Here is a 28,000-nt window from a genome sequence, read left to right on the forward strand (position 1 = left end):
GTTTTGATTAATATTACCAAAATTTTCTCCAGAAATGATATATTAACTTACACTTTTACTATGAATCCATTTTACAACATTAATATTACTCATTCCTCAAATTTTTGCTAATTAGTAGGTTAAAAAAATGCTGCTTTGCTGTTTTAATCTGGACTTTTTCTTTCATTGCTTTGAAAGGTGAAACTTTTTATATGTACCTTGGATAGTAAATTTTTTTTAATGAATTGTCTGTTCATGTCCCTTGCATATATTATGTTGTTGTCTTCTGTCAGAGTTCCTTATAATTTTAAGATAATTGATCTTCTTTTTATAAGACTGATGCAGTAATATAGTGTTGCAAATATTATTTGCCAGTTATTGGCTTTTTGATAAATGTTAATTATTTTAAATTAATTTTTGAAATTCATTTATTTACATAGTTCAAAGCCAAGTAAAAAGACATAGCACCTACCCTTCTACATCTCCAGGTCCTCCTTTTAAGAAACTACTTTTAATCCTTTTGGCCATGTTCCCTGGTATTTAGCTCTTATTCCTAAATACCATGTGTAGACTGTGATTTCTTAATCAAATTTAGACATAGTCTCTTCACTTCTTGCTATATGAGGTGCAGATCTAGCTTTCCACCCCACTCTCCTATTTCCTTCCCCCATAATTTTATTATTATAATTTTTGGTTAAATGAGTGATGAATATCTCATTGTTTTGATTATAATGACATTGTTTCTTGCTAAGCCAAATAGTGATAAACAGTACAGACTTTTGCTTTGTTTTCTTTAAAATGTCGGTTTTACTGTAATGACTTTTAGGATGTGTTTAGTGTTTATTTTTAATTGAGATATAGTTGATATGCAGTATTATATGTTATAGGTATATAACATAGTGATTCACAATTTTTAAAGGTTATATTCCATTTATAGTTATTATAAAATATTGGCTATATTCTCTGTATTGTACAAGAATATATTTATCCTTGTAGCTTATCTATTTTCTACATAATAGATTGTATCTCTTAGTTGCCTACCCCTATCTTGCCCCACCTCCTTTCCCTGTCCTTAATGGTAGTCATCAGTTTGTTTTCTATATCTGTGAGTCTGCTTAGGTCTTCTGCACATTTTTTAGTTGGGTTGTTTGGTGTTTTTGCTGTTGAGTTATATGAGTCGTTTATATATTTTGGGTATAAACCCCTTATTGGTCACATCATTAGCACAGATTTTCTCCCATCCAGTAGGTTGTCTTTTTGTTTTGCTGATGGTTTATTTTGCTGTGCAAAAGCTTTTAATTTTGATTAGGTCCCATTTGTTTATTTTTGCTTCTATTTCCTTTTCTTTATGAGACAGATCCAAAAGAAATATTGCTAAGATTTATGTCAGAGTGTTCTGCCTGTGTTTTCTTCTAGAAGCTTTATGGTTTATGGTCTTACATTTAGGTCTTTAATCCATTTTTTGTTTATTTTTGTATATGGTTTTAGATAATTTTCTAATTGCATTTTTTTACATGTAACTGTCCCGGCACTACTTACTGAAGAGACTGCTTTTTTCCATCGTATATTCTAGCCTCTTGTTGTAGATTTATTGACCATGAGTAGGTGGATTTATTTCTCAGCTCTCTATGCTGTGTCACTTATCTATGTGTCTGTTTTTGTGCCAGTACCATACTGTTTTGATTACTGTAGCTTTGTAGTGTAGTCAGAAGTCAGGGAACATGATTCCTCCAGCTCTGTTCTTTCTCAAGATTGTTTTGGCCATTCAGGATCTTTTTTGTTTCCATACAAATTTAAAAATTATTTGTTCTAGTACTGTGAAAAATGCCCTTGGCATATTGGTAGGGTTTGCATTGAATATATAGATTGCTTTGGGGAGTATGGTCATTTTAAGAATATTAACTCTTCCAATCCATGTACATGGTATAGCTTTCCATCTGTTTGTGTCATCTTCATTTCTTTCATTAGTGTTTTATAGTTTTCCAGGTACAGGTCTTTTACCTCCTTAGGTAGGTTTATTCCTAGATATTTTATTCTTTTTGTGCAGTGGTGAATGGATTATTTACTTAATTTCTCTTTCTGATAACTTGGTTGTTAGTATATAGAAATGCAACAGATTTCTGTATATTAATTTTGAATCCTGCAAATTTACCAAATTCATTGAGCTCTAGTAGTTTGCTGGTGATATGTTTAGGATTTTCTAAGTATCATGTCACCTGCAAACAGTGACAGTTTTACTTCTTTCTTTTCAGTTTGGATTCCTTTTATTTCTTTTTCTCATCTGATTGCTGTGGCTGGAACTTCCAATACTATGTTGAATAAAAGTGCTAAGAGTGGACATTCTTATCTTGTTCCTGACCTTAGAGGAACTAGTTTCTCCTTTTTATTGTTAAGTATGATGTTAACTGTCCTTTTGCTTCTTTTGGAGTTAATAATCTTTTCACTTAAAAAAATTTCCTGTTTTTTGTATATTTTTAGTTAATTTTTAAAAAATGCTCCACATCTCTGCCACAATGCTGTCAATATTTTTCATATGCTCAAATATGTCACTTCAATTCTGTATCCTAAAAACTCTGTCCTGAAACCCTTCTTCTGCCATTTCCAATCTGAACTCATTTTCTAGGTTTGTTGCACAGCTGTTGTTCTGGGACTTCCCTCAGTTGTTTCTGTGTTGGGTTCCTGTTTTTTTTCTGGATATCACGTCTTCCTCATTTTTGGCTTACTCCATTGTTCTGTTGGAATATATCTTTCAATAGCTCTCAAATAAGGGTACCTTAGAGGTAAAATTTTAATTTATTATGTGTCTGATAAATACCTTTATTCTCCCCTCACATGTGATTGCTAATTTCAGTAGGTGTAGAATTCTCTTTCAATTTTGAAGGCTTTCTAATTTAGTGTTGCTCTTAAAAAGTAAATATCATCTAGTTTCCCTTCTTTGTATAGGACCAAGTTTTTTTTCCTCTTTGGGAACCTTTGTGATCTGTTTACCCTGGTGTTCTGAAATTTGATAATATGATGTGCTTTGTATTGGACCCTTTCAATTTAAAAACTCATGATTTTAGTTCTGTGAATTTTTCTTTCCTTTTCATAAAATATATTTTTAAAAAATTATTTACTTATTTTTGGCTGCACTGGGTCTTCATTGCTGCTCTAGGACTTTCTCTACTTATGGTAAGCAGGGGCTACTCTAGTTGCACTGTGTTGGTTTCTCATTGCAGTGGCTTCTCTTGTTTTGGAGCATGGGCTTTAGGGCATGCAGGCTTCAGTTGTTGCAGCTTGTGGGCTCGAGTGCAGGTTCAGTGTTTGTGGTGCATGGGCTTAGTTGTCTCACAGCATGTGTGATCTTCCTGGATCAGGGATTAAACCTGTGTTCCCTGCATTGGCAGATGGGTTCTTAACCACTGGACCACCAAGGAAGCCCCTGGGAATTTTTCTTACTTATTGATTATTTATTCCTCTGTGTTTTCTTTTGTCCTCTCTTTTTAAAATATCCTTTTACCGCAAGGGTCAGCAAACTATAGCTCACAGGCCAAATCTTGCCTGCTGTGGGTCCCATTTGTTTATGTACTATCTTGGGCTGCTTTCATACTACAACAGCAGAATTGAATGGTTGCATCAAGAGACCACAGAGAAGGCAATGGCACCCCACTCCAGCACTCTTGCCTGGAAAATCCCTTGGATGGAGGAGCCTGGTGGGCTGCAGTCCATGGGGTCGCTAAGAGTTGGACACGACTGAGCGACTTCACTTTCACTCATTGGAGAAGGAAATGGCAACCCACTCCAGTGTTCTTGCCTGGAGAATCCCAGGGATGGGGGAGCCTCGTGGGCTGCCGTCTATGGGGTCACATAGAGTCTGATACGACTGAAGCAACTTAGCGTCAAGACACCACATGGCTGGCAAAGCCTAAACTATTTACTGTCCAATCCTTTGCAGAAAAAGTTTGCTGATCTCTATTCAGTTGAATGGAAGAGTCTTGGATTGCTTTTCTGAGAGATTTCCTCAGCTTTATTTTCAATTCTTTCTACTGAATTCTTTGTTTCTACTATTATGACATTTATTTCCCAAGAACTTTTTCTTATTATTTTTTATAGCGTTTTACCTTTGGACATAACAATTCTTTCTGCTTTTCTGAGACACTAAAGAGCTGATTGTTTGTCTCCTGGTGGACTTCACTTAAATATTCTTTGATAGGCTGGCATTTTCCTTGGAGCAACCTCCAAGTATCAGTGTCTGGAGGTTGTTGTGGTTTAGTTTTCTGAAGAAGAATCCTTGTTTTCCTCCTAGGGTAAGTAGGCACTTATTTCCTAATTACAGAAGCAGCATAGGTGAATTCTTCTGTACTTCCATTGTTCAGTCATGTGAGCCCTGCCCCCTCTCTATTTTAGCCCTGTGCCAAATGTTTCTGAATTTGAAGTCTCACCAAAAAAGGCATCTTTAGTCCTCTTACATTTCAAAAAAGGTTACTATGGCTGCAGTATAGTCAGTAGATTGGGATAGAATATAATCAGTGCCAGAGATTATTTAGGAGTGGTTACAGAAATGGTGAAGGTATAGAAAAAAAGATTAATTTGAGACTTAAGTGGAAATTTGACTTCTCTTTCATATATATGTATTTTATCAGTATTTCTTGCTGCCTAGATTATAGCCCTAATATCAGTGACTGTGTCTCCACTAATTGTGTATCTCAGAGTGCCAGCTGCTCAGCAAGATTCAGAGTTTATGGAATGGTACTGTGCATGTTAATGTCAATGAGATTATTATGACTTTTGTTTCTTACCATCTTCACTGTTTAACATGTTATTAAAAATCACTTATGACTTTCTTGAGACAGTGGTAGGGTCAAAGTGTTTGTTTACTGCTTTTTTAAAGTATATATATATATATTTACATTATTGATCTCCATCTGGCATAGAAGTTTTATGTGTACCATTAAAATAATGAGATTTAAACTGTTTTTAGATGTAGGTATTGGCTTAGTTTTATTCATATATGCCTTGAATTTTTTGTATAAGCTTGTTCTTTGCTAGTTTGTGTAAAACATTTTTAGATAAACAATTTCATGAACAGTTACTATGAATTTTCAAGATTTATCATTGTTAGATTTGTACAGTAAGAACTATCTTTTTACTTTTGTTACAATGTCTTTGTTGAAAAGGAGCTCTTAATTTAAATGTGTCAGTCTTTATCAATCTTTTCTCTTGTGGTTCATGCTTTTGCTGTCTTGTTCAGGGAATGTTCTGTGTCCTAAGATCAAGAAGATATTTCCCTATATTTTCTATTGAATATTTTAAATATTTTCTTTTAACATTTAAGTTGTTAATGCTCCTGGTATGAGGTAGATATAAGTAAAATATTATCCCATTTGGAAAACCAGTTGTCTTTCATTATTAACAGATTTCTGCAGTGTTGCTTACATACTGCAGTTCCGTATATGCATGAGTCTGTCTCTGGTCTTCTCTTCTATTTGTCTATTTCTCCATCAAGGTCCACACTATGTTAAGACAGCCTTGTTATATCAAATCTAGTAGGACAATACGGTTACCTTATTTTTCCTTCCCAGGAGTGTTTTGGCTATACTTGGCCATTTGGTAATTCATATAAAATTTGCAATCTGCTTTTCAAAGTTTATACACAATCTTGTTGGAAATATGGGAATCACATTAGATTTGTTCATCTATTTAGAGAAAATTGACATATTTACAATGTCCAGTTTTCCTACCTATAAATATATGATATTCTTGTACTTGTTTACAATTTCTTTATTATATATGTATATTTATAGTTTTATGTATAAGATTGTTGTAGATTGTACAGTCTATCAAGATATCTATGAAGGTTTTTATCATCCTACATGGTCTTCTACAGTATGACCTTGTTACTCCCCACCAACAGGTGGAGTCTCATTCTCCTCCCTTTGAATCTGACCTGAGGCAGAAGTAATGCCACTAGACTTCTGAGGCTAGATTAGAAAAAGCCAAATAGCTCCCAGTGGTTCTCTGAGGATGCTTGCACTGGAGGAAATTAGCCATATGTGAAACATCCAAATATCTGAAGACCTCCATGCAGGAGATATCCACAGCCACAACTGAGCTCTTAGGAATTTGCAGCCTCAAGTGCTAGCCACATGAGTGAGCCATCTTGGACATCAGTGCAGTTGAGCCTTCAAATGAATACAACTTCAGCCAATGCCTGACTCAATTAGATGAGTGACCCCAGGGAAGAACTCTTCAGCTGATTTCTTCAATGTCTGGTCTGCAAAATCATTAGCAAAATTAAGTGGTGGTTTTAGGAGGAATTTGTTATGCAGCAACAGATGACTGGAATACAGGACTTACACTTAATTTTGTCTATTTCAATCTACTTCATTAATTTGTTCTTAAATTGTTTTAGGGTGTGTCTTTGTGTTTGAGGGAGGTGTGAAACATTGTCCTTCTTTTAAATTATGTTTTCTAACTTTTTGTGGTATATATAGAAATATAGTTAATTTTCATATATAGATCTTATGTCCAATTATATTAAATAATAATTTAAAGCTTTAGGAAAAGAAGTATCATAAGTCAATATGTGACTAATTGTCAAATATATTCTGGAGACCAGTAAGCGATAGAATGCCAGCTATTTGGATGCTGGATAAGGGCAGTATTATTCTCATTTTTCGGATTAAAGAAGGCTGAAGAATAGAGAATCTGGTGTTTGTCTAAAGCATAAGACTGTCATAAGTTGAAGGACAGGGGTCCAGTCTGGAATTATTTTTAATATTAACTCAGGTGGATAGACTAATCCAGGAATATTCTCAGGAATACTGCACTTAATACATAGATAGTAGGTCTTTATTATATATTTGTTGAGTAAATGAATGGAGGCCCTTTTCTCCTTTGGTTTTTATTCCTTTTGGTGGTTCATGTAATATATTTTAAGCTATATGTAATCTTTTTGGTGCCTTTTGATACTGAAATACGTGTGAAGTCATTAACTACTATTAATAGCTTAATGTAATAGTTAGGTAATACAAGCAAGGGATAGTCCAGATTTATTTTAATTAAATAGTTATGGCTCTGGGGTCCTTAATAATAAATTGTATGACATCTAGAATGTGTTTACTCTAAGTTGTTTAAATGTTTCCCAATGGACTTGTGCTTTGTGTTTGTAAAGAAATCAGATTAATTATTATGATACCAAATGTTTTCTGCTGTGTACAATTTGCTCTCAAAATTACATGTTGTAAAAACACATTAGAAATCCTTAAATCAATATTTAACAAAGGCAAATATATGCATAGCCTCTCTTGTTTTAATCATTAAATACATAATTAGCCATTTTTCAGAATTTTGATTAACTCAGAATAATTACTTTTTACAATTATCAGTATAGATAAGTATACATTTAAATATATCTTTTAATCTATAGACAGAAATTTCAGGGTATTTCTGGGAGAAGGGAAAAAGCCATAACTAGTTACTAAATTTAGATGCAGAACTAGAGAGAGAGAGATGTCACCTTTACTTTACTGAAAATTTGGCCATAGTTTGTAGTTTACTACTACTTGCTTACTGCAAAATGTTTTAATTACTGAGTTGGTATACTTTTTAAAAAAACTTATTTCTTTGATTATAGTACCATTTATCAAACTTGATAGTTTTGCATATTTTCAGAACTTGGCATACTATTATTTATTATATTTTCAGGAGATTATTGGGAGAACCTGATTATTAGGAGAACAGAAACACTTGAACATTTACTATGTCCTAGATACTATTCCAGGGCTTCTATGGTGGCTCAGTGGTAAAGAATCCACCTGTAATGCAGGAGACTCGGGTTCGATCCCTAGGTTGGAAAGATCCCTTGGAGAAGGAAATGGCAACTCACTCCAGTATTCTTGCCTGGGAAATCCCATGGACAGAGGAGCCTGGGCGGGCTACAGTCCATGAGGTTACAAGACATGACTTAGCCACTAAACCACTACCACAGATACTGTTCAAGCCACTGGAGATACAGCTGTGAGCAAAACAGAAGAAAATTCTTTCTCATTGAACTTATATGTTGGGGGTAGAAATGAAGAAAACAGACATATTTTTAAAATAAATATTTAGATGATTATAAGTACCTTGAAGTAAAAGCAAAAGCTGGTTAAAAGAACAAAGAATTGCTGGAGATGATGAGTGTTTTTTTCTATAAAGAATGGTTGTGGAAGTTTTTTAATGAAATTTGAGCTGAGACCTGAAGGAAGTAAAGGCATAAGGGAAACCCAATGTGAAGACTCTGAGGTGAGAGAATGTGTGGCATATTCAGGGAGTAATAAGGAGGTTAGTGTGGTTGATGTGAGCCCAAGAGATGAGGTCAGAGAGATCAGCTGTCTCTAATTAGGGAAGGCCCTGCAGGATGTGGTAACTTAAAGTTCTAAGCATATGATAACGTGATATGATTTAAAAGATCACCTTGACTATTATGAGCAGGATAGATTCTGTGGGAGCAAGGATTGAAACAAGAATGCCAGATAGGTGGCTAATAAAATAATAGGGTACTATGGGTCTGCTTTTTAGAAAAATGCAGAAACACTTATGTACAGACAATTTGTGTAGAATGTCAGAGGCCTGGTATGTTAATTTTTATATACTTTCTGTAGCCCTGGGAAATGGTTCTGGGCTTAAAAGCTTGACAGAGGAATAAGGAACTATCCTGACAACAAATTTAACATTGAAATACCATTTTGAGAAGTTACACACACTTCAAATATACAAAAATGTAGGAAAGGAAATAACGAAAATATAACATTTATGTACTCAGCACTTAACTTTGTCAACTCTTAACATTTTGCCTCAATTTCTTCCCATTTTTTTTGAAAGAAAAATTTAGAAGTACCACTGAAGTCAGTTGTGTACCCTTCCTTGATTCCATTTACTTTGTTCCTGTCTGCATCTGAAGGAAATCTTTTCCCTTGTTTTATGTATTTGCCATTTTTCTGCATATAACTGTATATAAATACCTGGAGAAGGAAATGGCAACCCACTCCAGTATTCTTGCCTGGAAAAATCCAATGGACAGAGGAGCCTGGGGGGCTACAGTCCATGGGGCTGCAGAGAGTTGGACACAACTGAGCACTTGTCAGCAGCATATATAAATAATATATGATATTGTTTTGCATCTTTGTTTCTGCTTTTTTTCCAAATAGCTTTCTTGAGGTATAATTGACATTTGATAAAGTATACAATTTGATAAGTTTTGATATATATACACACCATGAGACCGTCACCACAATCAAGATACCGTGAACCCTTCACCAGAATCCAGATAACGAAAATATATCCATTGCTCCCAAAAGTTTCCTTATACCCCCCTGGTAACCCTCCTTCTGACTTCCTCCTCCTCCATCCTCCCACATGCACATACACTCCTACTACCTGAGCAACCACTGACCTGCTTTCTGTCACGATGCATTAGTTTGAATTTTCTAGAATGTTCTATAAATAGAAGCATATAGTATATACTTTTTTGTCTGGTTTCTTTCACTTTCACTTTGCATGTATATTTTGAAGTTCATCCATTTTGTATTGTGTATCAATACTTCACTACTTTTGTTTTTATTTTCAATTATATATCTTTACTAACAAAAGATAAATAAAATACAAAATAGACACTACTATCAGATTTTATGTTGAACCAGCCTATATTAAGGTAGGAATATGAAAACATAAAATTTGACATTCTTAAAGTAGGTAAGAATTAGATCTGTTTGTATCACTGTTTTAATTTCATACTGGTCTGAATTTAGATTGAATGTATATCCACAGTACTTGACAGTTTGATACAGTTACTTTGCCATCAGCAGTATTTTTGAGATGTTAATTTAATGCAATATTCTAGTGGGTTTTGGTAGTTTGGAAAAGCCAGTGAACTGTTCAAAGTCAATGTACTTGTGTCAGGGGTTTTAAACAGCCTGTTTTCACTGATCCAATTCTGTCAGTATTATCTTCACATGTTATTAGAAGAAGCTAAAAAATCATGTCATTCTCAGTTACTAATAGCCCTACAGGCTATACTTGTAATATTTTGAAGAAACCTTCAACTTCAGGTTTCACTTTTAGCAAATTTTACGAAGAGACACCTGCTGGCTATAAAGATTAGGTACAACAGATACTCTACAATCTTTAAAAAATCTAATATTCATGATTGTTATATAAAGGCAGTCACAATTAAAATAGCAATTAGTATCACAAACCATATCCTCTGTGATAAAGGAGAGGGTTTCGGTGTCTAAATACCCCTGTCCAGAATTGTGAAAGACCTAGGACTGATCAGTGACTCAAGGGTGAAAAACATTTTTTTTTCCCCATCCAAAGGCTAACACATTTAGTTCTGAGTATAAGATACAAGGAAATGTTTTGAAAATCAAAATTTTATAACCAAGTGGAAAAACAGAATTGTTACTACACAGATTGACATCAGGGATAAAGTTATTCACATGTTCTACAGATTTCCTTCCAGTAACCCAAAGCTCAAGATAGGTTATCAGCTTCAGATCAGAAAAATCGGAGAAGGCAAAAAGAAATGATTATCAAATAACTACAGTTATAGTTACTACTAATTAAAAAAAAATGAAGTCCTTGTTTCAAGAAAGAGTAACTAATTGCCTTCACAATGAGTCCTAACACTACATAAAGGGCCATAAAAACTGAGGAAATAAAGTTTGAAACAATAAATAAATGTTGAGAAGATATTCGTGATAGGTGGAGAACTAAGACCTTTTGCCACATCACTAATATAAAATTTCAAATAAAATCTTAACCTGCACTTAATGTACCACTTTATTTCTTCTTCTTTTTTCTTCACTGTGTAAAGGAAAGAATTTACTATGAGACTTCTGGATGCTTTATTAAGGTCAGGCAGTTTCCTTGCTTCCTGACTTTAACGAGAATAGATATGGATTTTTCCATTGATAATCAACAGCAAGAATCTAAAAGAATGTATCAGCAGAGTCTGTCTTGGGTCACCATCAGTGACGAGTTACTACTGTCCAAGGAAGGAGGCCATGGGGTCATCTGGCCTCTGACGTTTCATTCTGTAGGCCTCCATTTTCCTCTTCAGTGGGTTCCTGAGTTTCATATATGCTGTTGTAAGGTCGCTTCCTCTCATCGATCTGCATGATCTCCTTGACGTGAAGAAGATGGGCCTTCTCTGCATCCATTGCCTTTTTCTTCTTCTTTTTCTCCTCTTTTAGTTTTTCCTGATGCATCTCCATGAGGGTTTGAGGTTTTTTTCACAGATTCTTCTCCAGTTGCATCATTTATAATACATTCCTCTGAATTAGCAATCTCATTCCCAGCTTCTGCAGTACAATAGGAATACTTGAAAAAAGAATGACAGCATTTGTATCCCCATTGGCCTTCTTTCCAGTAAGATCCCCAGATATGTGTATGATTGTTGATCTTCACATCTTCCTCGTACTTGGAGCAGGTGACAGCTCACTCCTGTCCTTTGATGACTGTCCAGTGCCTTGAGTGGAGAAGGCGATGGCACCCCGCTCCAGTACTCTTGCCTGGAGAATCCCATGGACGGAGGAGCCTGGAAGGCTGCAGTCCATGGGGTTGCGAAGAGTTGACACAACTGAGTGACTTCACTTTCCCTTTTCACTTTCATGCATTGGAGAAGGAAATGGCAACCCACTCCAGTGTTCTTGCCTGGAGAATGCCAGGGACGAGGGAGCCTGGTGGGCTGCCGTCTATGGGGTTGCACAGAGTCAGACACAACTGAAGTGACTTAGCAGCAGCAGCAGCAGCAGCAGTGTCTTGAGTATTCCACATAGTCTTCAGTCTGAGCTAAAAGCAATTTGGCTGGAGGAGCATCCAAGTGTTCTTGACTGCCATACTTTTCCAGGATGCTTTCTTTCTGCTGTTCTTTGAAGTCTTCTTTCTTGACTTTGAAGGACTCATACAAGAACTCTAGTTTTGTAGGCTCTGCTTGTAGATGCACTTCACACCCTTGTCATAGGCTTCCCAAGCAAACAGTTGGGTCTGAGCCATTGAAATGGTATCACCTGTGTATCTAATGAAGTTATCCCCTGCATAGCTGACTTCATCTGGATTCTTTCCTGAATTCACAAAGGGATTTTCTCTCATTGCTCCAGTTTTGGGATCATAGTAGAATTTGGATCTAAATTCCACAAATATTTTGCAATACATTCTCGAATCCTGAGATTCTGACAGTAATTCATCTCTTAAAGTCAAAATTCTGTCCAGGCATGTCAGTATCATCTGCATATTTATCTTCATCCTCATCTTCACTGTTACGATCTTTTTCCATCTGAGAATTCATTTCTTCTCCCCACTGATGTTTTAGAGAATTAGCCTGTTCCACTAATTTTCCTGAGGCTAATTCTTCTTGGCAATTTTGGGCATTCAGCGTTCACTTTGCTAGGTCAACTTTGTCATCAGTTGAGTTCAGTTTAGTCACTCAGTCATGTCCAACTCTTTGTAACCTCATGAACTGCAGTACGCCAGGCCTCCTTGTCCATCACCAACTCCCAGAGTCTACCCAAACCCATGTCCATTGAGTCGGTGATGCCATCCAGCCATCTCATCCTCTGTCGTCCCCTTCTCCTCCTGCCCCCAATCCCTCCCAGCATCAGGGTCTTTTCCAATGAGTCAACTCTTCACATGAGGTGGCCAAAGTATTGGAGTTTCAGCTTCAGCATCAGTCCTTCCAATGAACACCCAGGACTGATCTCCTTTAGAATAGACTGGTTGGATGTCCTTGCAGTCCAAGGGACTCGCAAGAGTCTTCTCCAACACCACAGTTCAAAAGCATCAATTCTTCGGCGCTCAGCTTTCTTTATAGTCCAACTCTCACATCCATACATGACTACTGGAAAAACCATAGCCTTGACTAGATGGACCTTTGTTGGCAAAGTTAATGTCTCTGCTTTTGAATATACTGTCTAGGTTGGTCATAACTTTCCTTCCAAGGAGTAAGTGTCTTTTAATTTCATGGCTGCAGTCACCATCTGCAGTGATTTTGGAGCCCCCCAAAATAAACTCTTCTACAATTTTCATATGTTCTTCTGGATTGTAGCCATTCCACCGATCCCTCTTCCCATCGTAGTCAAACATCAGCTGAGGCTGGACATGTTCATCTGGAGCTATATTAGTGTCCATAAATTTTGCTCCAACTCACCTAGGTCTCTCAAAACAGTCTTTCTTTTTGTGTGTCATGGCTCTACAGTTTTCACATGTTCCTTTTTGATATTTAGTAGTTATGGAATTCTCTTTTACACCCTTCTTGTACCATTCTCCAGATGGGCCTATACTGCTTTTGTTTCTCTGGCTGTGGTCTCTGGTGCTTTAAAGTAGGCATTTTTGATGGATCAACATACCATGGCACTGAAGAAATATACTGAGGAATATGAGGATTGATGTCTTTTCCTTCTTCATCAACTTCTGCAGGGGCATTGCCCAATTTTCGCTGTTCTTCTAGATCCTCCTTCTTTCTCCAGTCCTCTCTAGTTCTTTGGTTTCTCCAAACTCATTTCTTTGGGTCCCGACAAGGGGGCCAGATTGGCTGCATCCACAGTTGCAGCTGACGTGGTTATCTGGCCTCCTGGTCCCAATGCTGCTGACCCTAGGACAGTTCGACACAAATAAACTTCACCACTTTTGATTGTTGAGTAGATACTATATTGTATGAATCTACCACAGTCTGTTTATCTATTCATCTGTTGATGGACATTTTGGTATTTCTAGTTTTTGGCTACTACAAGTAAGTCTACTATGAATGTTTGAATATAAGACTTTGTATGTACAAAGAATTTTATTTCTCTTGGATAAATACTTATGAATAGAATGACTGGGTCATATTCTTTACCTTTTTAAGAACCGCCAAACTGTTTTCCAAAATAATTGTAGCACTTTAAACTCCTACCAGTTCCTTCATATGCTTGCCAACACTTGATATGGTTAACCTTTTTAATTTTAGCCACTTTTTATAGGTCTGTAGTGGAATCTCATTGTCATTTTAATTTCATTTGACTAATGATATTTACATTGTAAATTTCTTAAGTAGTAGAATCTTACTTGAAGATAAACTATAATCAGTATACTATAAACCCTAAAATAACAAAGTTATAGCTAGCAAGACAAGAAAGAAGATAAATGGAATGAAAAATACTGAGTCAATTCAATACGTCTAGTTGAGGCTATGTTTTTTCCAGTGGTCATGTATGGATGTGAGAGTTGGACTATAAAGAAAGCTGAGCGCCGAAGAATTGATGCTTTTGAACTGTGGTGTTGGAGAAGACCCTTGAGAGTCCCTTGGACTGCAAGGAGATCCAACCAGTCCATCCTAAAGGAGATCAGTTCTGGGTGTTCATTGGAAGGACTGATTCTGAAGCTGAAACTCCAATACTTTGGCCACCTGATGCGAAGAGCTGACTCATTTGAAAAGACCCTGATGCTGGGAAAGATTGAGGGCAGGAGGAGAAGGGGACGACAGAGGATGAGATGGCTGGATGGCATCACCAACTCGATGGACATGGGTTTGAGTGAGCTCTGGGAGTTGGTGATGGACGGGGAGGCTTGGCATGCTGCGGTTCATGGGGTTGCAAAGAGTTGGACATGACTGAGCAACTGAACTGAACTGAATTCAATACAAAACAGAAACTGAATTTCCATACTGTTCTCCATAGTGGCTGCACCAATTTACATTCCCACTAATGGTGTAGGCAAGTTCTGTTTTCTCCACATCCTCTCCAGCATTTAATGTTTGTAGATTTTTAAATGATGGCCTCCCCTCCCAGTCTTTATGCTGCTGTTGTCATATATTTTACTTATACTGATACATATGTTATATATTTCATAATGTTTAAACAGTTATCTTTTTCAAGTGATTTAGATATTAAGTGGGGGTGGGGAATCTTATTTATTTACTTCTGTTATTTCCATTTTTGGTGTGCTTAATGCCTTTATGTAAACCCATATTTTTATTTTATTAAAGCTTTTTAAATATAAATTTATTTATTTTAATTGGAGGCTAATTATTTAACAGTATTTTATTGGTTTTGCCATACATCAACATGAATCTGCCACGGGTGTACATGTGTTCTCCGTCCTGAACCCCCATCCCACTTCCCTCCCCATACCATCCCTCTGGGTCATCCCAGTGCACCAGCCCCGAGCATCCTGTATCATGCATCGAGCCTGGACTGGCAATTTGTTTCACATATGATATTATACATGTTTCAATACCATTCTCCCAAATCATCCCACCCTCACCTTCTCCCACAGAGTCCAAAAGACTGTTCTATACATCTGTGTCTCTTTTGCTGTCTCTCATACAGGGTTATTGTTACCATCTTTCTAAATTCCATATATATACATTAGTATACTGTATTGGTGCTTTTCTTTCTGGCTTACTTCATGCTGTAGAATAGGCTCCAGTTTCATCCACCTCATTAGAACGGATTCAAATGTATTCTTTTTAATGGCTGAGTAATACTCCATTGTGTATATGTACCACAGCTTTCTTATCCATTCGTCTGCTGATGGACATCTAGGTGGCTTCCATGTACTGACTATGATAAGCAGTGCTGCGATGAACATTGGGGTACACGTGTTTCTTTCAATTCTGGTTTCCTCGGTGCGTATGCCCAGTAGTGGGATTGCTGGATCGTATGGCAGTTCTATTTCCAATTTTTTAAGGAATCACCACACTGTTCTCCATAGTGGCTGTACTAGTTTGCATTCCCACCAACAGTGTAAGAGGGTTCCTTTTTCTCCACACCCTCTCCAGCATTTATTGCATGTAGACTTTTGGATCGCAGCCATTCTGACTGGTGTGAAATGGTACCTCACTGTAGTTTTGATTTGCATTTCTCTGATAATGAGTGATGTTGAGCATCTTTTAATGAGTTTGTTAGCCATCTGTATGTCTTCTTTGGAGAAATGTCTGTTTAGGTCTTTGGCCTATTTTTTGATTGGGTCGTTTATTTTTCTGGAATTGAGTTGTAGGAGTTGCTTGTATATTTTTGATATTAATTATTTGTCCATTGCTTCATTTACTATTATTTTCTCCCATTCTGAAGGCTGTCTTTTCACCTTGCTTATGGTTTCCTTTGTTGTGCAGAAGCTTTTAATTTTAATTAGGTCCCATTTGCTTATTTTTGCTTTTATTTCCAATATTCTGGGAGGTGGGTCATAGAGGATCCTGCTGTGGTTTATGTTGGAGAGTGTTTTGCCTATGTTCTCCTCTAGGAGTTTTATAGTTTCTGGTCTAACATTTAGATCTTTAATCCATTTTGAGTTTATTTTTGTGTATGGTGTTAGAAAGTGTTCTAGTTTCATTCTTTTACAAGTGGTTGACCAGTTTTCCCAGCACCACTTGTTAAAGAGATTGTCTTTTCTCCATTGTATATTCTTGCCTCCTTTGTCAAAGATAAGTTGTCCATATGTGCGTGGATTTATCTCTGGGCTTTCTATTTTGTTCCATTGATCTATATTTCTGTCTTTGTGCCAGTACCGTACTGTCTTGATGATTGTGGCTTTGTAGTAGAGCCTGAAATAAGGCAGGTTGATTCCTCCAGTTCCATTCTTCTTTCTCAAGATTGCTTTGGCTATTCAGGGTTTTTTGTATTTCCATAAAAATTGTAAAATTATTTGTTCTAGCTCTGTGAAAAATACTGTTGGTAGCTTGATAGGGATTGCATTGAATCTATAGATTGCTTTGGGCAGTATACTCATTTTCACTATATTGATTCTTCCAATCCATGAACATGGTATATTTCTCCATCTATTAGTGTCCTCTTTGATTTCTTCCACCAGTGTTTTATAGTTTTCTATATATAGGTCTTTAGTTTCTTTAGATAGATATATTCCTAAGTATTGTATTCTTTCCATTGCAATGGTGAATGGAATTGTTTCCTTAATTTCTCTTTCTGTTTTCTCATTATTAGTGTATAGGAATGCAAGGGATTTCTGGGTGTTGATTTTATATCCTGCAACTTTACTATAGTCATTGATTAGTTCTAGTAATTTTCTGGTGGAGTCTTTAGGGTTTTCTATGTAGAGGATCATGTCATCTGCAAACAGTGAGAGTTTTACTTCTTCTTTTCCAATCTGGATTCCTTTTATTTCTTTTTCTGCTCTGATTGTTGTGGCCAAAACTAAACCCATATTTTTATATGGTATAATTTTCCTTTTGCCTGAAAGGCTTCCTTTAACATTTTTTTAGAGTGCAGTTTTGCTGTTGTTAATTTCCTTTGTGTATATATCTGAAGAGTCTTCATCTGGCCTTTGTTTTCAAAAGGAATTTTGCTGTATATAGAGTTCTGCATTGTGTTTTTCCTTCAGTACCTCAAAGATGTTCAACTGTCTTTTCAGTTGCATTGTTTTCAATGATAAATCTGTTTTATTTTTATCTTTATTCCTCTATAAGTAATATGTGTCTTTTCTCTTGGTACTTTTACAGCATTCATTTTATCAGTGGTTTTGAGCGCTTTGATTATAATGAGCCTTGGTGGAGTTTTCTTCATTTTTATTGTGCTTCAAATTTGTTGAGCTTCTTGCATCTCCTAGTTTATAGTTTGCATCAAATTTGGAAATTTTTTTGCCATTATGTCTTAAAATAGTTTTCTGTCCCTTCCTACCTCTGTTCTCCTTTAGAGACTCTAATTATATATATATACTATGCTACTTGAAGTTAGCTCACAGCTCACTGATGCTCTTTTAAATTTTTTGCATCCTGTTTTCTGTGTGTTTCATTTTATATATTTTCTATTTCTATGCCTTCATGTTCACTAGTATTAGCAGCAGCCATGTCTAATCTACTGTTAATCCATTCAGTGTATTTTTCATCTCTTATTATAATTTTCTGCTCTAGAATTTTGATTTGGGATTAATATCTTCCATGTCTCTACTTAACTTTTTAAACATATGAAATACAATTATAATACTTTCTATATGCTTCTCTGCTAATTGTAATTTCTGGGTCAGTTTCACCTGATTATTATTGTCTTTATTGGCCATGTTTTTCTCCCTCTTTGTATGTATGATAGTCTTTGCTTGGGTTACCTTTCCATGACTGGATGCTAGATAATTTTATATTCCTGTAACTCCTCTGAGCTTTGTTATGACACATAGTTAGGTTACTTGGAAAGAGTTTGATCCTTTTGGATCAAAAGGATCCTTACTTTATGTTTTATTAAAAGCTTGATTGGAACAATGCTTGGTCTAGGGCTACTTATTTTCCCATGACTGAAGTAAAAACCTTTCTGAGTATTCTACCCAATGCCCTATGAATTAAGAGTTTTTCCAGTTTATCTGGTGGGACACTTGCCAGCTTAGAATGAGTGCTGAGCACTGTTGCTTCTAATCTTTTTAGATGGTATTTTTCTCCAGCCTTGGGTGGTTTCCCCACATAAATGTTCTAATCAGTTCTTTGTCAGATACTTGAGGGTTACCCTTCTTCATATCTGCAGCGTTCTTTTTCTGTACAGCTCTTTGCTTCAGTACTCTGTTTGACAAACTCTGCAGAGACAGAAGTCTATCTGTTATGTTTTGAAACTGCAGGTATTGGGGTTGGCCAAAGCAAAAGAATAGGTTTAACGGTTTTATTATTTGGAATAAGAAATCGTTAAGAATAAGAAAGAGTTTGTGATCAAATTTTGAAACTAAGTGAAAAGTTGAAATTGTTACTACTCTAATAATTCAACGAAGAACATTAACTTGGCTTTTATAGAAACTTGGTCAGCAGTGATGATGCAGAGCTTGTTGAGAACACAGATTTCTGGGACTCACTTTAAAGATTCTGATTCAGTAGATGTCAGACCACATTTGGAAAGAAACTGCTCTACAGAGAGTCTGTCCCAGTTGCATAGGTAGCATAAATACAAAGAAAGTCAGGCATGGAACTGGTAGAAGTAAAATATGGCTTTTATTAGTACTAGGAGAAATACAGGATACTTGAGCTACTTTTTAATTTTTTTAAAGAAAAATTACAAGGCAAAGGCAATAGAAAAGAGAGGGAATGAGGAAGATATAGGGAGAAATGAGGATAGTAGATAAAAACTAGGAAAAACAGAAAAGATTAGACAGAAGCAAGGCCAGGTATCTTAAGGGAGAGAAAGAAGAGTAGACTCTGAAATGAATGTGATTAGGAGATAAATTCTTTTTAGGTTATTATGAATTCAGAGGAATTTAAACTTAAATTTTGACTTGAAATATTTGTGAGCTGATTAGTCAGGATTTAGAATTCCTGCCCACCACCCCCCCCCTTTTTTTTTTTAATACGTTTGGTATCTATGCTTCTACTCTGATTGGAGTAGGTACTGTAGAACCTCAGGGAGGAAATTAAATCTAAGGCACTATTGCTTGTAAGATAGACCAGTATTTTCCTCTAAGAGGGATAAAGTGCTGCCAGTTAAATATGCTTTTTTTTTTTTTTAAACCATCTCTTTTTAAGATATATTCCAGTTTCAGAGATGTTGGAAAGATGTGCCCTAAAATTGATGAAATACAGTATTTCCACTCCACCTTTATCTTTTTCTGATTTATTCTATTTTTTAATATTAGTCATCAAGAATGGCTCAAATCTCACCTCTGTCATGAAGCCTGTGTAGATCCTTACAGTGAGGTGTTTCAAGATTCCTTTGAGCATGTTTCTTATGCCCCTTTCAGTTTTGAATATTCTTCTTAATGGAGAATCAAAAGCAAAATAGGAGCTAAGTAGTTCTGCTTTCTCTGTATCATCTGCTAACATTATACCATCTGCCCCAAGCAGTAGGCCTAAACCTTCTTTCTTGTTCCTCTTGCTCTGCATGTTTTTTAAATCTTTTTTATCATTCTTAACATTTTTCACCAGCCTCCGCTCATTCTGGGCTCTTACATACATGGTTCTTCTTTCACATCACTCTTTTGTGTTCATCCTTATTCACATGCCTTTCTTTTCATTCTTTTTTTTTTTAAAAAAACAACTGTCTTAAAATTATGAACTTACAGCACACCTTACCCAGTCATATTGGATTTTTAAAGATGTCCCCCTTAACATTTTCCCTTCACCCATAGTAACAGAATTCTTAAAGTCTGACACTGTATTTTTGGCTGGGGATGTAACATCTTACAAATTCTATAGAAGAGGGAGAATATGTCACAGGCAAATGCTCATTAGCTGCAGAAACTTCCTAAAGCTTCTCCAAACTAATATTACCTAACATACTTCTGTGAACCGTGTAGCATTTAACCAGCTTTGTAACTGTAGTATAGGAAAGAATCACACAGCCAAGAGGTGGTATGTAGTGAACAGTATTGTTCCAGGGCTTGAGAACTGGACCTAATCCTAATTCTGCCACTGTGTTCAACTGGACTCTGGTTTCCTTACTGTAAAATTGTGAGGTTGAATGGATGATCTTATAAGCCCCTTAGAGTTCTATGATTTTTACATATAAAATTCTTAATATCATGTATCTTTAGTTTTTCCAGTTCACATTGGAATGGTAAGAGTGCATATAAAAGAAATATAAAGTCATGATAGGATAGAGGTACAACTTTTTGATTCACCCAGAAAATCTTATAAGATGCTTTAGTGTAGCTAAACTGGTTTTTTTTTTTTTTTAGGATTGGCTTAATTTTAATATAGTACAATAGATACTTTAGATTGTATTAAGGTGCCAAATAGCTAGGAATTATGTTTATAGTTTAATGGAAAGGTTGCTGACTTATAAGAATACCTGGGTTTTAACCTCAGCTTTGCTGGTATATAATTAAGTAAATCCTGAACAAATTTTGTTTTGATTTCTCTGTGTGTAATAATGTGAAATGTAAATATATGGACTATATCACCTCACTGAAAGTAGGCACTTGAAACATTAAAGGAATCAATACTTTTTGTTCTGTCTACTGTGCAGGATTTGCATTTGTGTCTGTGAAAGTACATTAGGGGAAAATAATTTAAAATATATGAATAGAGATCTGCAATTTTAAAATAGGCATCATATATAGATCATTCCAGTATTCTTGCCTGGGAAGTTCCATGGACAGAGGAGACCGGCAGGCTATAGTCCATGGAGTTGCAAAGAGTCAGGCACAATTGAGCTACTGAGCACACATGCACAAATAGATCATTCTTACAAGTTCTGTTTAATTGTAAAAGAAAAATTGAATTTTATGTTTTCCAAGTATGCTACTGCTACTGCTAAGTCACTTCAGTTGTGTCCGACTCAGTGCGACCCCATAGAAGGAAGCCCACCAGGCTCCCCAGTCCCTGGGATTCTCCAGGCAAGAACACTGGAGTGGGTTGCCATTTCCTTCTCCAATGCATGAAAGTGAAAAATGAAAGTGAAGTCGCTCAGTCGTGTCCAACTCTTAGCGACCCCATGGACTGCAGCCTACCAGGCTCCTCCATCCATGGGATTTTCCAAGCAAAAGTACTGGAGTGGGGTGCCATTGCCTTCTCCGTTTCCAAGTATAGACCCTTGAAAAAGATTAAAAGCTCCCTGGTTTATTTTATGAAGGTAGCACAGCCTGTTAGAGTGAGTTTAAACCTAGTGAAGGTAGCACTTACCTGTTAAGAGTAAGTTTAAACCTAGTGAAGTTAGCATAGACACACACACTGGTCATGAATGAATTTGTGCACACATATACACATTCACATACTCAACACGTACTAAAATTCCAACATATGGAGGCTGAACAACACGCTGCTGAATAACCAACAAATCACAGAAGAAATCAAAAAAGAAATCAAAATTTGCATAGAAATGAATGAAAATGAAAACACAACAACCCAAAACCTGTGGGACACGGTAAAAGCAGTCCTAAGGGGAAAGTTCATAGCAATACAGGCACACCTCAAGAAACAAGAAAAAAGTCAAATAAATAACCTAACTCTACACCTAAAGCAACTAGAAAAGGAAGAAATGAAGAACCCCAGGGTTAGTAGAAGGAAAGAAATCTTAAAACTTAGAGCAGAAATAAATGCAAAAGAAACAAAAGAGATCATAGCAAAAATCAACAAAACCAAAAGCTGGTTTTTTGAAAGGATAAATAAAATTGACAAACCATTAGCCAGACTCATCAAGAAACAAAGGGAGAAAAATCAAATCAATAAAATTAGAAATGAAAATGGAGAGATCACAACAGACAACACAGAAATACAAAGGATCATAAGAGAGTACTATCAACAATTATATGCCAATAAAATGGACAACGTGGAAGAAATGGACAAATTCTTAGAAAAGTACAACTTTCCCAAACTGGACCAGGAAGAAATAGAAAATCTTAACAGACCCATCACAAAGCACGGAAATTGAAACTGTAATCAGAAATCTTCCAGCAAACAAAAGCCCAGGTCCAGACGGCTTCACAGCCGAATTCTACCAAAAATTTAGAGAAGAGCTAACACCTATCCTGCTCAAACTCTTCCAGAAAATTGCAGAGGACGGTAAACTTCCAAACTCATTCTATGAGGCCACCATCACCCTAATACCAAAACCTGACAAAGATGCCACAAAAAAACAAAACTACAGGCCAATATCACTGATGAACATAGATGCAAAAATCCTTAACAAAATTCTAGCCATCAGAATCCAACAACACATTAAAAAGATCATACACCATGACCAAGTGGGCTTTATCCCAGGGATGCAAGGATTCTTCAATATCCGCAAATCAATCAATGTAATACACCACATTAACAAATTGAAAAATAAAAACCATATGATTATCTCAATAGATGCAGAGGAAGCCTTTGACAAAATTCAACATCCATTTATGATAAAAACTCTCCAGAAAGCAGGAATAGAAGGAACATACCTCAACATAATAAAAGCTATATATGACAAACCCACAGCAAACATTATCCTCAATGGTGAAAACTTGAAAGCATTTCCTCTAAAGTCAGGAACAAGACAAGGGTGCCCACTTTCACCATTACTATTCAACATAGTTTTGGAAGTTTTGGCCACAGCAATCAGAGCAGAAAAAGAAATAAAAGGAATCCAAATTGGGAAAGAAGAAGTAAAGCTCTCACTATTTGCAGATGACATGATCCTCTACATAGAAAACCCTAAAGACTCCATCAGAAAATTACTAGAACTAATCAATGACTATAGTAAAGTTGCAGGATATAAAATCAACACACAGAAATCCCTTGCATTCCTATACACTAATAATGAGAAAACAGAAAGAGAAATTAAGGAAACAATTCCGTTCACCATTGCAATGGAAAGAATAAAATACTTAGGAATATATCTATCTAAAGAAACTAAAGACCTATATATAGAAAACTATAAAACACTGGTGAAAGAAATCAAAGAGGACACTAACAGATGGAGAAATATACCATGTTCATGGATTGGAAGAATCAATATAGTGAAAATGAGTATACTGCCCAAAGCAATTTATAGATTAAATGCAATCCCTATCAAGCTACCAACAGTATTCTTCACAGAGCTAGAACAAATAATTTCACAATTTGTATGGAAATACAAAAAATCTCGAATAGCCAAAGCTATCTTGAGAAAGAAGAATGGAACTGGAGGAATCAACCTACCTGACTTCAGGCTCTACTACAAAGCCACAGTTATCAAGACAGTATGGTACTGGCACAAAGACAGAAATATAGATCAATGGAACAAAATAGAAAGCCCAGAGATAAATCCACGCACATATAGACACCTTATCTTTGACAAAGGAGGCAAGAATATACAAAAGAGAAAAGACAATCTCTTTAACAAGTGGTGCTGGGAAAACTGGTCAACCACTTGTAAAAGAATGAAACTAGAACACTTTCTAACACCATACACAAAAATAAACTCAAAATGGATTAAAGATCTAAATGTTAGACCAGAAACTATAAAACTCCTAGAGGAGAACATAGGCAAAACACTCTCTGACATACATCACAGCAGGATCCTCTATGACCCACCTCCCAGAATATTGGAAATAAAAGCAAAAATAAACAAATGGGGCCTAATTAACCTTAAAAGCTTCTGCACATCAAAGGAAACTATTAGCAAGGTGAAAAGACAGCCTTCAGAATGGGAGAAGATAATAGCAAATGAAGCAACTGACAACTAATCTCGAGAATATACAAGCAACTCCTACAGCTCAACTCCAGAAAAATAAATGACCCAATCAAAAAATGGGCCAAAGAACTAAATAGACATTTCTCCAAAGAAGACATACAGATGGCTAACAAACACATGAAAAGATGCTCAACATCACTCATTATCAGAGAAATGCAAATCAAAACCACTATGAGGTACCATTTCACACCAGTCAGAATGGCTGCGATCCAAAAGTCTACAAGTAATAAATGCTGGAGAGGGTGTGGAGAAAAAGGAACCCTCTTACACTGTTGGTGGGAATGCAAACTAGTGCAGCCACTATGGAGAAAAGTGTGGAGATTCCTTAAAAAACTGGAAATAGAACTGCAATCCCACTGCTGGGCATACACACTGAGGCAACCAGAAGGGAAAGAGACACGTGTACCCCAATGTTCATCGCAGCACTGTTTATAATAGCCAGGACATGGAAGCAACCTAGATGTCCATCAGCAGATGAATGGATAAGAAAGCTGTGGTACATATACACAATGGAGTATCACTCAGCCATTAAAAAGAATACATTTGAATCCGTTCTAATGAGGTGGATGAAACTGGAGCCTATTATACAGAGTGAAGTAAGCCAGAAAGAAAAACACCAATACAGTATACTAACACATATATATGGAATTTAGAACGATGGTAACAATAACCCTGTGTACGAGACAGCAAAAGAGACACAGATGTATGGAACAGTCTTATGGACTCTGTGGGAGAGAGAGAGGGTGGGAAGATTTGGGAGAATGGCATTGAAACATGTAAAATATCATATATGAAATGAGTCACCAGTCCAGGTTCAATGCACGATACTGGATGCTTGGGGCTGGTGCACTGGGATGACCCAGAGGGATGGTATGGGGAGGGAGGAGGGTTCAGGATGGGGAACACATGTATACCTGTGGCGGATTCATTTTGATGTTTGGCAAAACTAATACAATTATGTAAAGTTTAAAAATAAAATAAAATTTAAAAATAAAATAAAATTTAAAAATAAAATAAAATAAAATAAAATTCCAAATAAAGTATTAGCAAATTGAATTGCACAGTGTATTAAAAAATTGTATGTATTGACCAGGAAGGGTCTATCTCAGAAATATTCAAATGGCTCTATACCATGAAATTTACCCATAATTCATTATATCAACACATTAGAGGAAAATTTATGATTATGCCAATAGGCGATTTTTAAAAGAGAGAAAAGCATTTCATAAAAATCCAACAACTTCACTCAGAAATTCAAATAAAACAGCGAGATAACACGTAGTACTGGCAGTATATGGGGAAATGGAAACTCAGACATTAGTGGTAGTGTGAATTGTTAAGCCTTTCAGGGAAAAACTGGTAATAGTTTTTGAAATAAAAATGCATATTATCCTCTGAATAAGTAGTCTAACTTTGGGGAATCATTCCTACAAAATATAGTATAATACTATATACTAGAATACTAATATGTACTGTTACCATTTATTAGGATTTATGTGCATGCATCCTCAGTCATGTCTGACTCTTTGTGACCCCATGGACTGTGCCTGCCAGGCTTCTCTGTCCATGGGATTATCCCAGCAAGGATATTGGAGTGGGTATCCATTCCCTTCTTGAGGGGATCTTCCCGACCCAGGGATCAAACTCATGTCTCCTGCGATCAGGATTTATAGTCTAGTACATTTGTTTCATAGTTTGTAATAGCTAAAAACTGGAAACGACATGAACGACTGTTGATCACTGGAAGAGTGACTGAGTAAATTATATTATATCAGTACAATGGAATATGGTGCAGTCATTGACCAGGAAGGATATCCATTATGATATTGTTAAGTTGGGGAGTGAAAGTTTGTCAGTTATAGATTATTCTGCATAATCTACAGTTCATTTTTTGTGAAAAGGTCTATATATGCTAATATTTGTATGAGCAGATTGAAGTATGCAGAAAGACTGGGTTAAAAGAAGTGGTAGACTTGATGAAGTGAGGAAATCATTGTTTTTCTTGATGTGTTTCTGCAGTGTTTCATTTTTTATGAAGAATATTTGTTACCTTTGTAATAATCACATTTAATGAAGGATAAATGCTAAATTCAGAATATGAGGATGTGAGTTCTAAAGAAGCTGGACTTGGCCAGAGATATAAAAAATAGAAAAGTACTAATTAATACTGTCTGCTCTATAGAATACTTGTAATCATTTCCATTCAAAGACATTATCACAGTTTGGCTCTGAATGTAAAGATATTTTATATTAAGAGATGGTAGCTTTAATGATTTTTTTTTTCTTTTACAGCAACTCCGCTCCAATATCCGAGAAATGGAGAAGCTTTGCTTGAAAGTGCGAAAGGATGACCTAGGACTTCTGAAGAGAATGATAGATCCTGTTAAAGAAGAAGCATCAGCGGCAACAGCAGAATTTCTCCAACTCCATCTGGAATCTGTAGAAGAACTTAAGAAACAATTTAATGATGAAGAAACTTTTTTACAGCCTTCTTTGACCAGATCCATGACTGTTGGCGGTAATGTACTAAGTCTTATTCTTGATTGTAGTATTGTAATGCAGTTAATTGAGTTCACTTCTTGTACTGATATTGTAGATTTGAAAATTATATATAAATCTCCAGGGATACCTCCTAGTTCAGTATGCTGAATTCTTGGACCCTGAGTGTGACTGGAAATGCATATCCTAAACATTTCATGTGTATTAGTTGCTCAGTCGTGTCCGACTCTTTGTGACCCTGTAGACTGTAGCCCATCAGGCTCCTCTACCCATGGAATTCTCCAGACAAGAATACTGGAGTGGGTTGCCATTCTTTTCTCCAAAACATTTTATAGGATTAAAAAAAATAGAGGCTATGCTGTATAGTGTGAAACATAAAGGCTTCAAGTACCTACTTGTTCATATATTAAAAATAAGTTTTAAAATATTTCCTAAGGAGAATGTCATCCTGGTCTGCAGAGTACTTCTCCCTCATCTCCAGGTACAGGGGCAGCCTAGCCAGGCATGCTTCTTTCTGAGGCATTCTAGTTTTCAGAGGGCATGTCAGATCTACCTCTCATAAAAATCTACATTGGGGGTCACACCATTAATTTTTATGAAGTGATACTCTAAGGAAGAGGCCAGTAAAACCTGTTGTTATAGCTCCTCTAAGGATGTAATTGATAATTGTTGATTACATTAAACAATGTATGTATAAAGAAACCTGAAAAAAATTATTGGTTTAATTAGTACTACTTCAAAGCAGTTAATCTTTTTTATTCTTATAGATACTGAATGGCATAACTAACAAAGTTTCTCTACTTGAGTTGTTTACTAGAATGTGAAAGAAAGTGAAAGTCGCTGTCATGTCTGACTCTTGGTGACCCCATGGACTCTAGCCTGCCAGGCTCCTCTGTCTATGGAATTTTCCAGGCCAGAATACTGGAGTGAGTAGCTGTTCCCTTCTCCAAGGATCTTCCTAACCCAGGGATCAAACCCAGGCCTCCCGCATTGCAGGCGGATTCTTTACTGACTGAGCCATCAGGGAAACCTAAGAATACTGGAGTGGGTAGCCTGTCCCCTCTCCAGTGGATCTTCCTGACCCAGGAATCGAAATGGGGTCTCCTGCATTGCAGGCGGATTCTTTATCAGCTGCATTACCAGGGAAGTTTACTAGAATACTTAAATATAAATTTTTTAACTGCCAAAAGCCTAAATTTTGAATTTTCCTGGCTTGATTTTGTAATTACTGCCCTTGTTTTTCTTTTGAATTTCTCTTTTTAATTTACGCATCCTGTTATATTTTATACATGTTTTAAACCACCTTAAAACTTTATGGAAAAGATGGGGTATAAATAAATTGTTGTTTTTCAGTTGCTAAGTAGTGTCCAACTCTTTGCAACCCCATGGACTGCAACAGCCCAGGCTCCTCTGTCTTCCACTGTCTCCTGGAATTTGTTCAAATTGATGTCCATTGA

General features: G+C 36.2%; 1 protein-coding gene and 1 pseudogene across 5 annotated transcripts in view; one reads left to right on the forward strand and one right to left on the reverse strand.

Moving 5' to 3' along the window:
- Positions 1 to 28,000, forward strand: part of STX17 (syntaxin 17) — a 70,814-nt gene that overhangs the window by 23,450 nt on the left and 19,364 nt on the right. For all 5 annotated transcript variants that reach the window (XM_006045833.3, XM_006045834.3, XM_006045832.4 and 2 more), the window contains exon 4: positions 26,337 to 26,562. In XM_006045833.3, the coding sequence (XP_006045895.1) occupies positions 26,337 to 26,562 (226 nt within the window). The remainder of the gene's footprint in view (positions 1 to 26,336; positions 26,563 to 28,000) is intronic.
- Positions 10,985 to 19,852, reverse strand: LOC123332979 (annotated as a pseudogene).

This window comes from Bubalus bubalis, chromosome 3 (assembly GCF_019923935.1).
Source record: "Bubalus bubalis isolate 160015118507 breed Murrah chromosome 3, NDDB_SH_1, whole genome shotgun sequence".
NCBI lineage: Eukaryota > Metazoa > Chordata > Mammalia > Artiodactyla > Bovidae > Bubalus > Bubalus bubalis.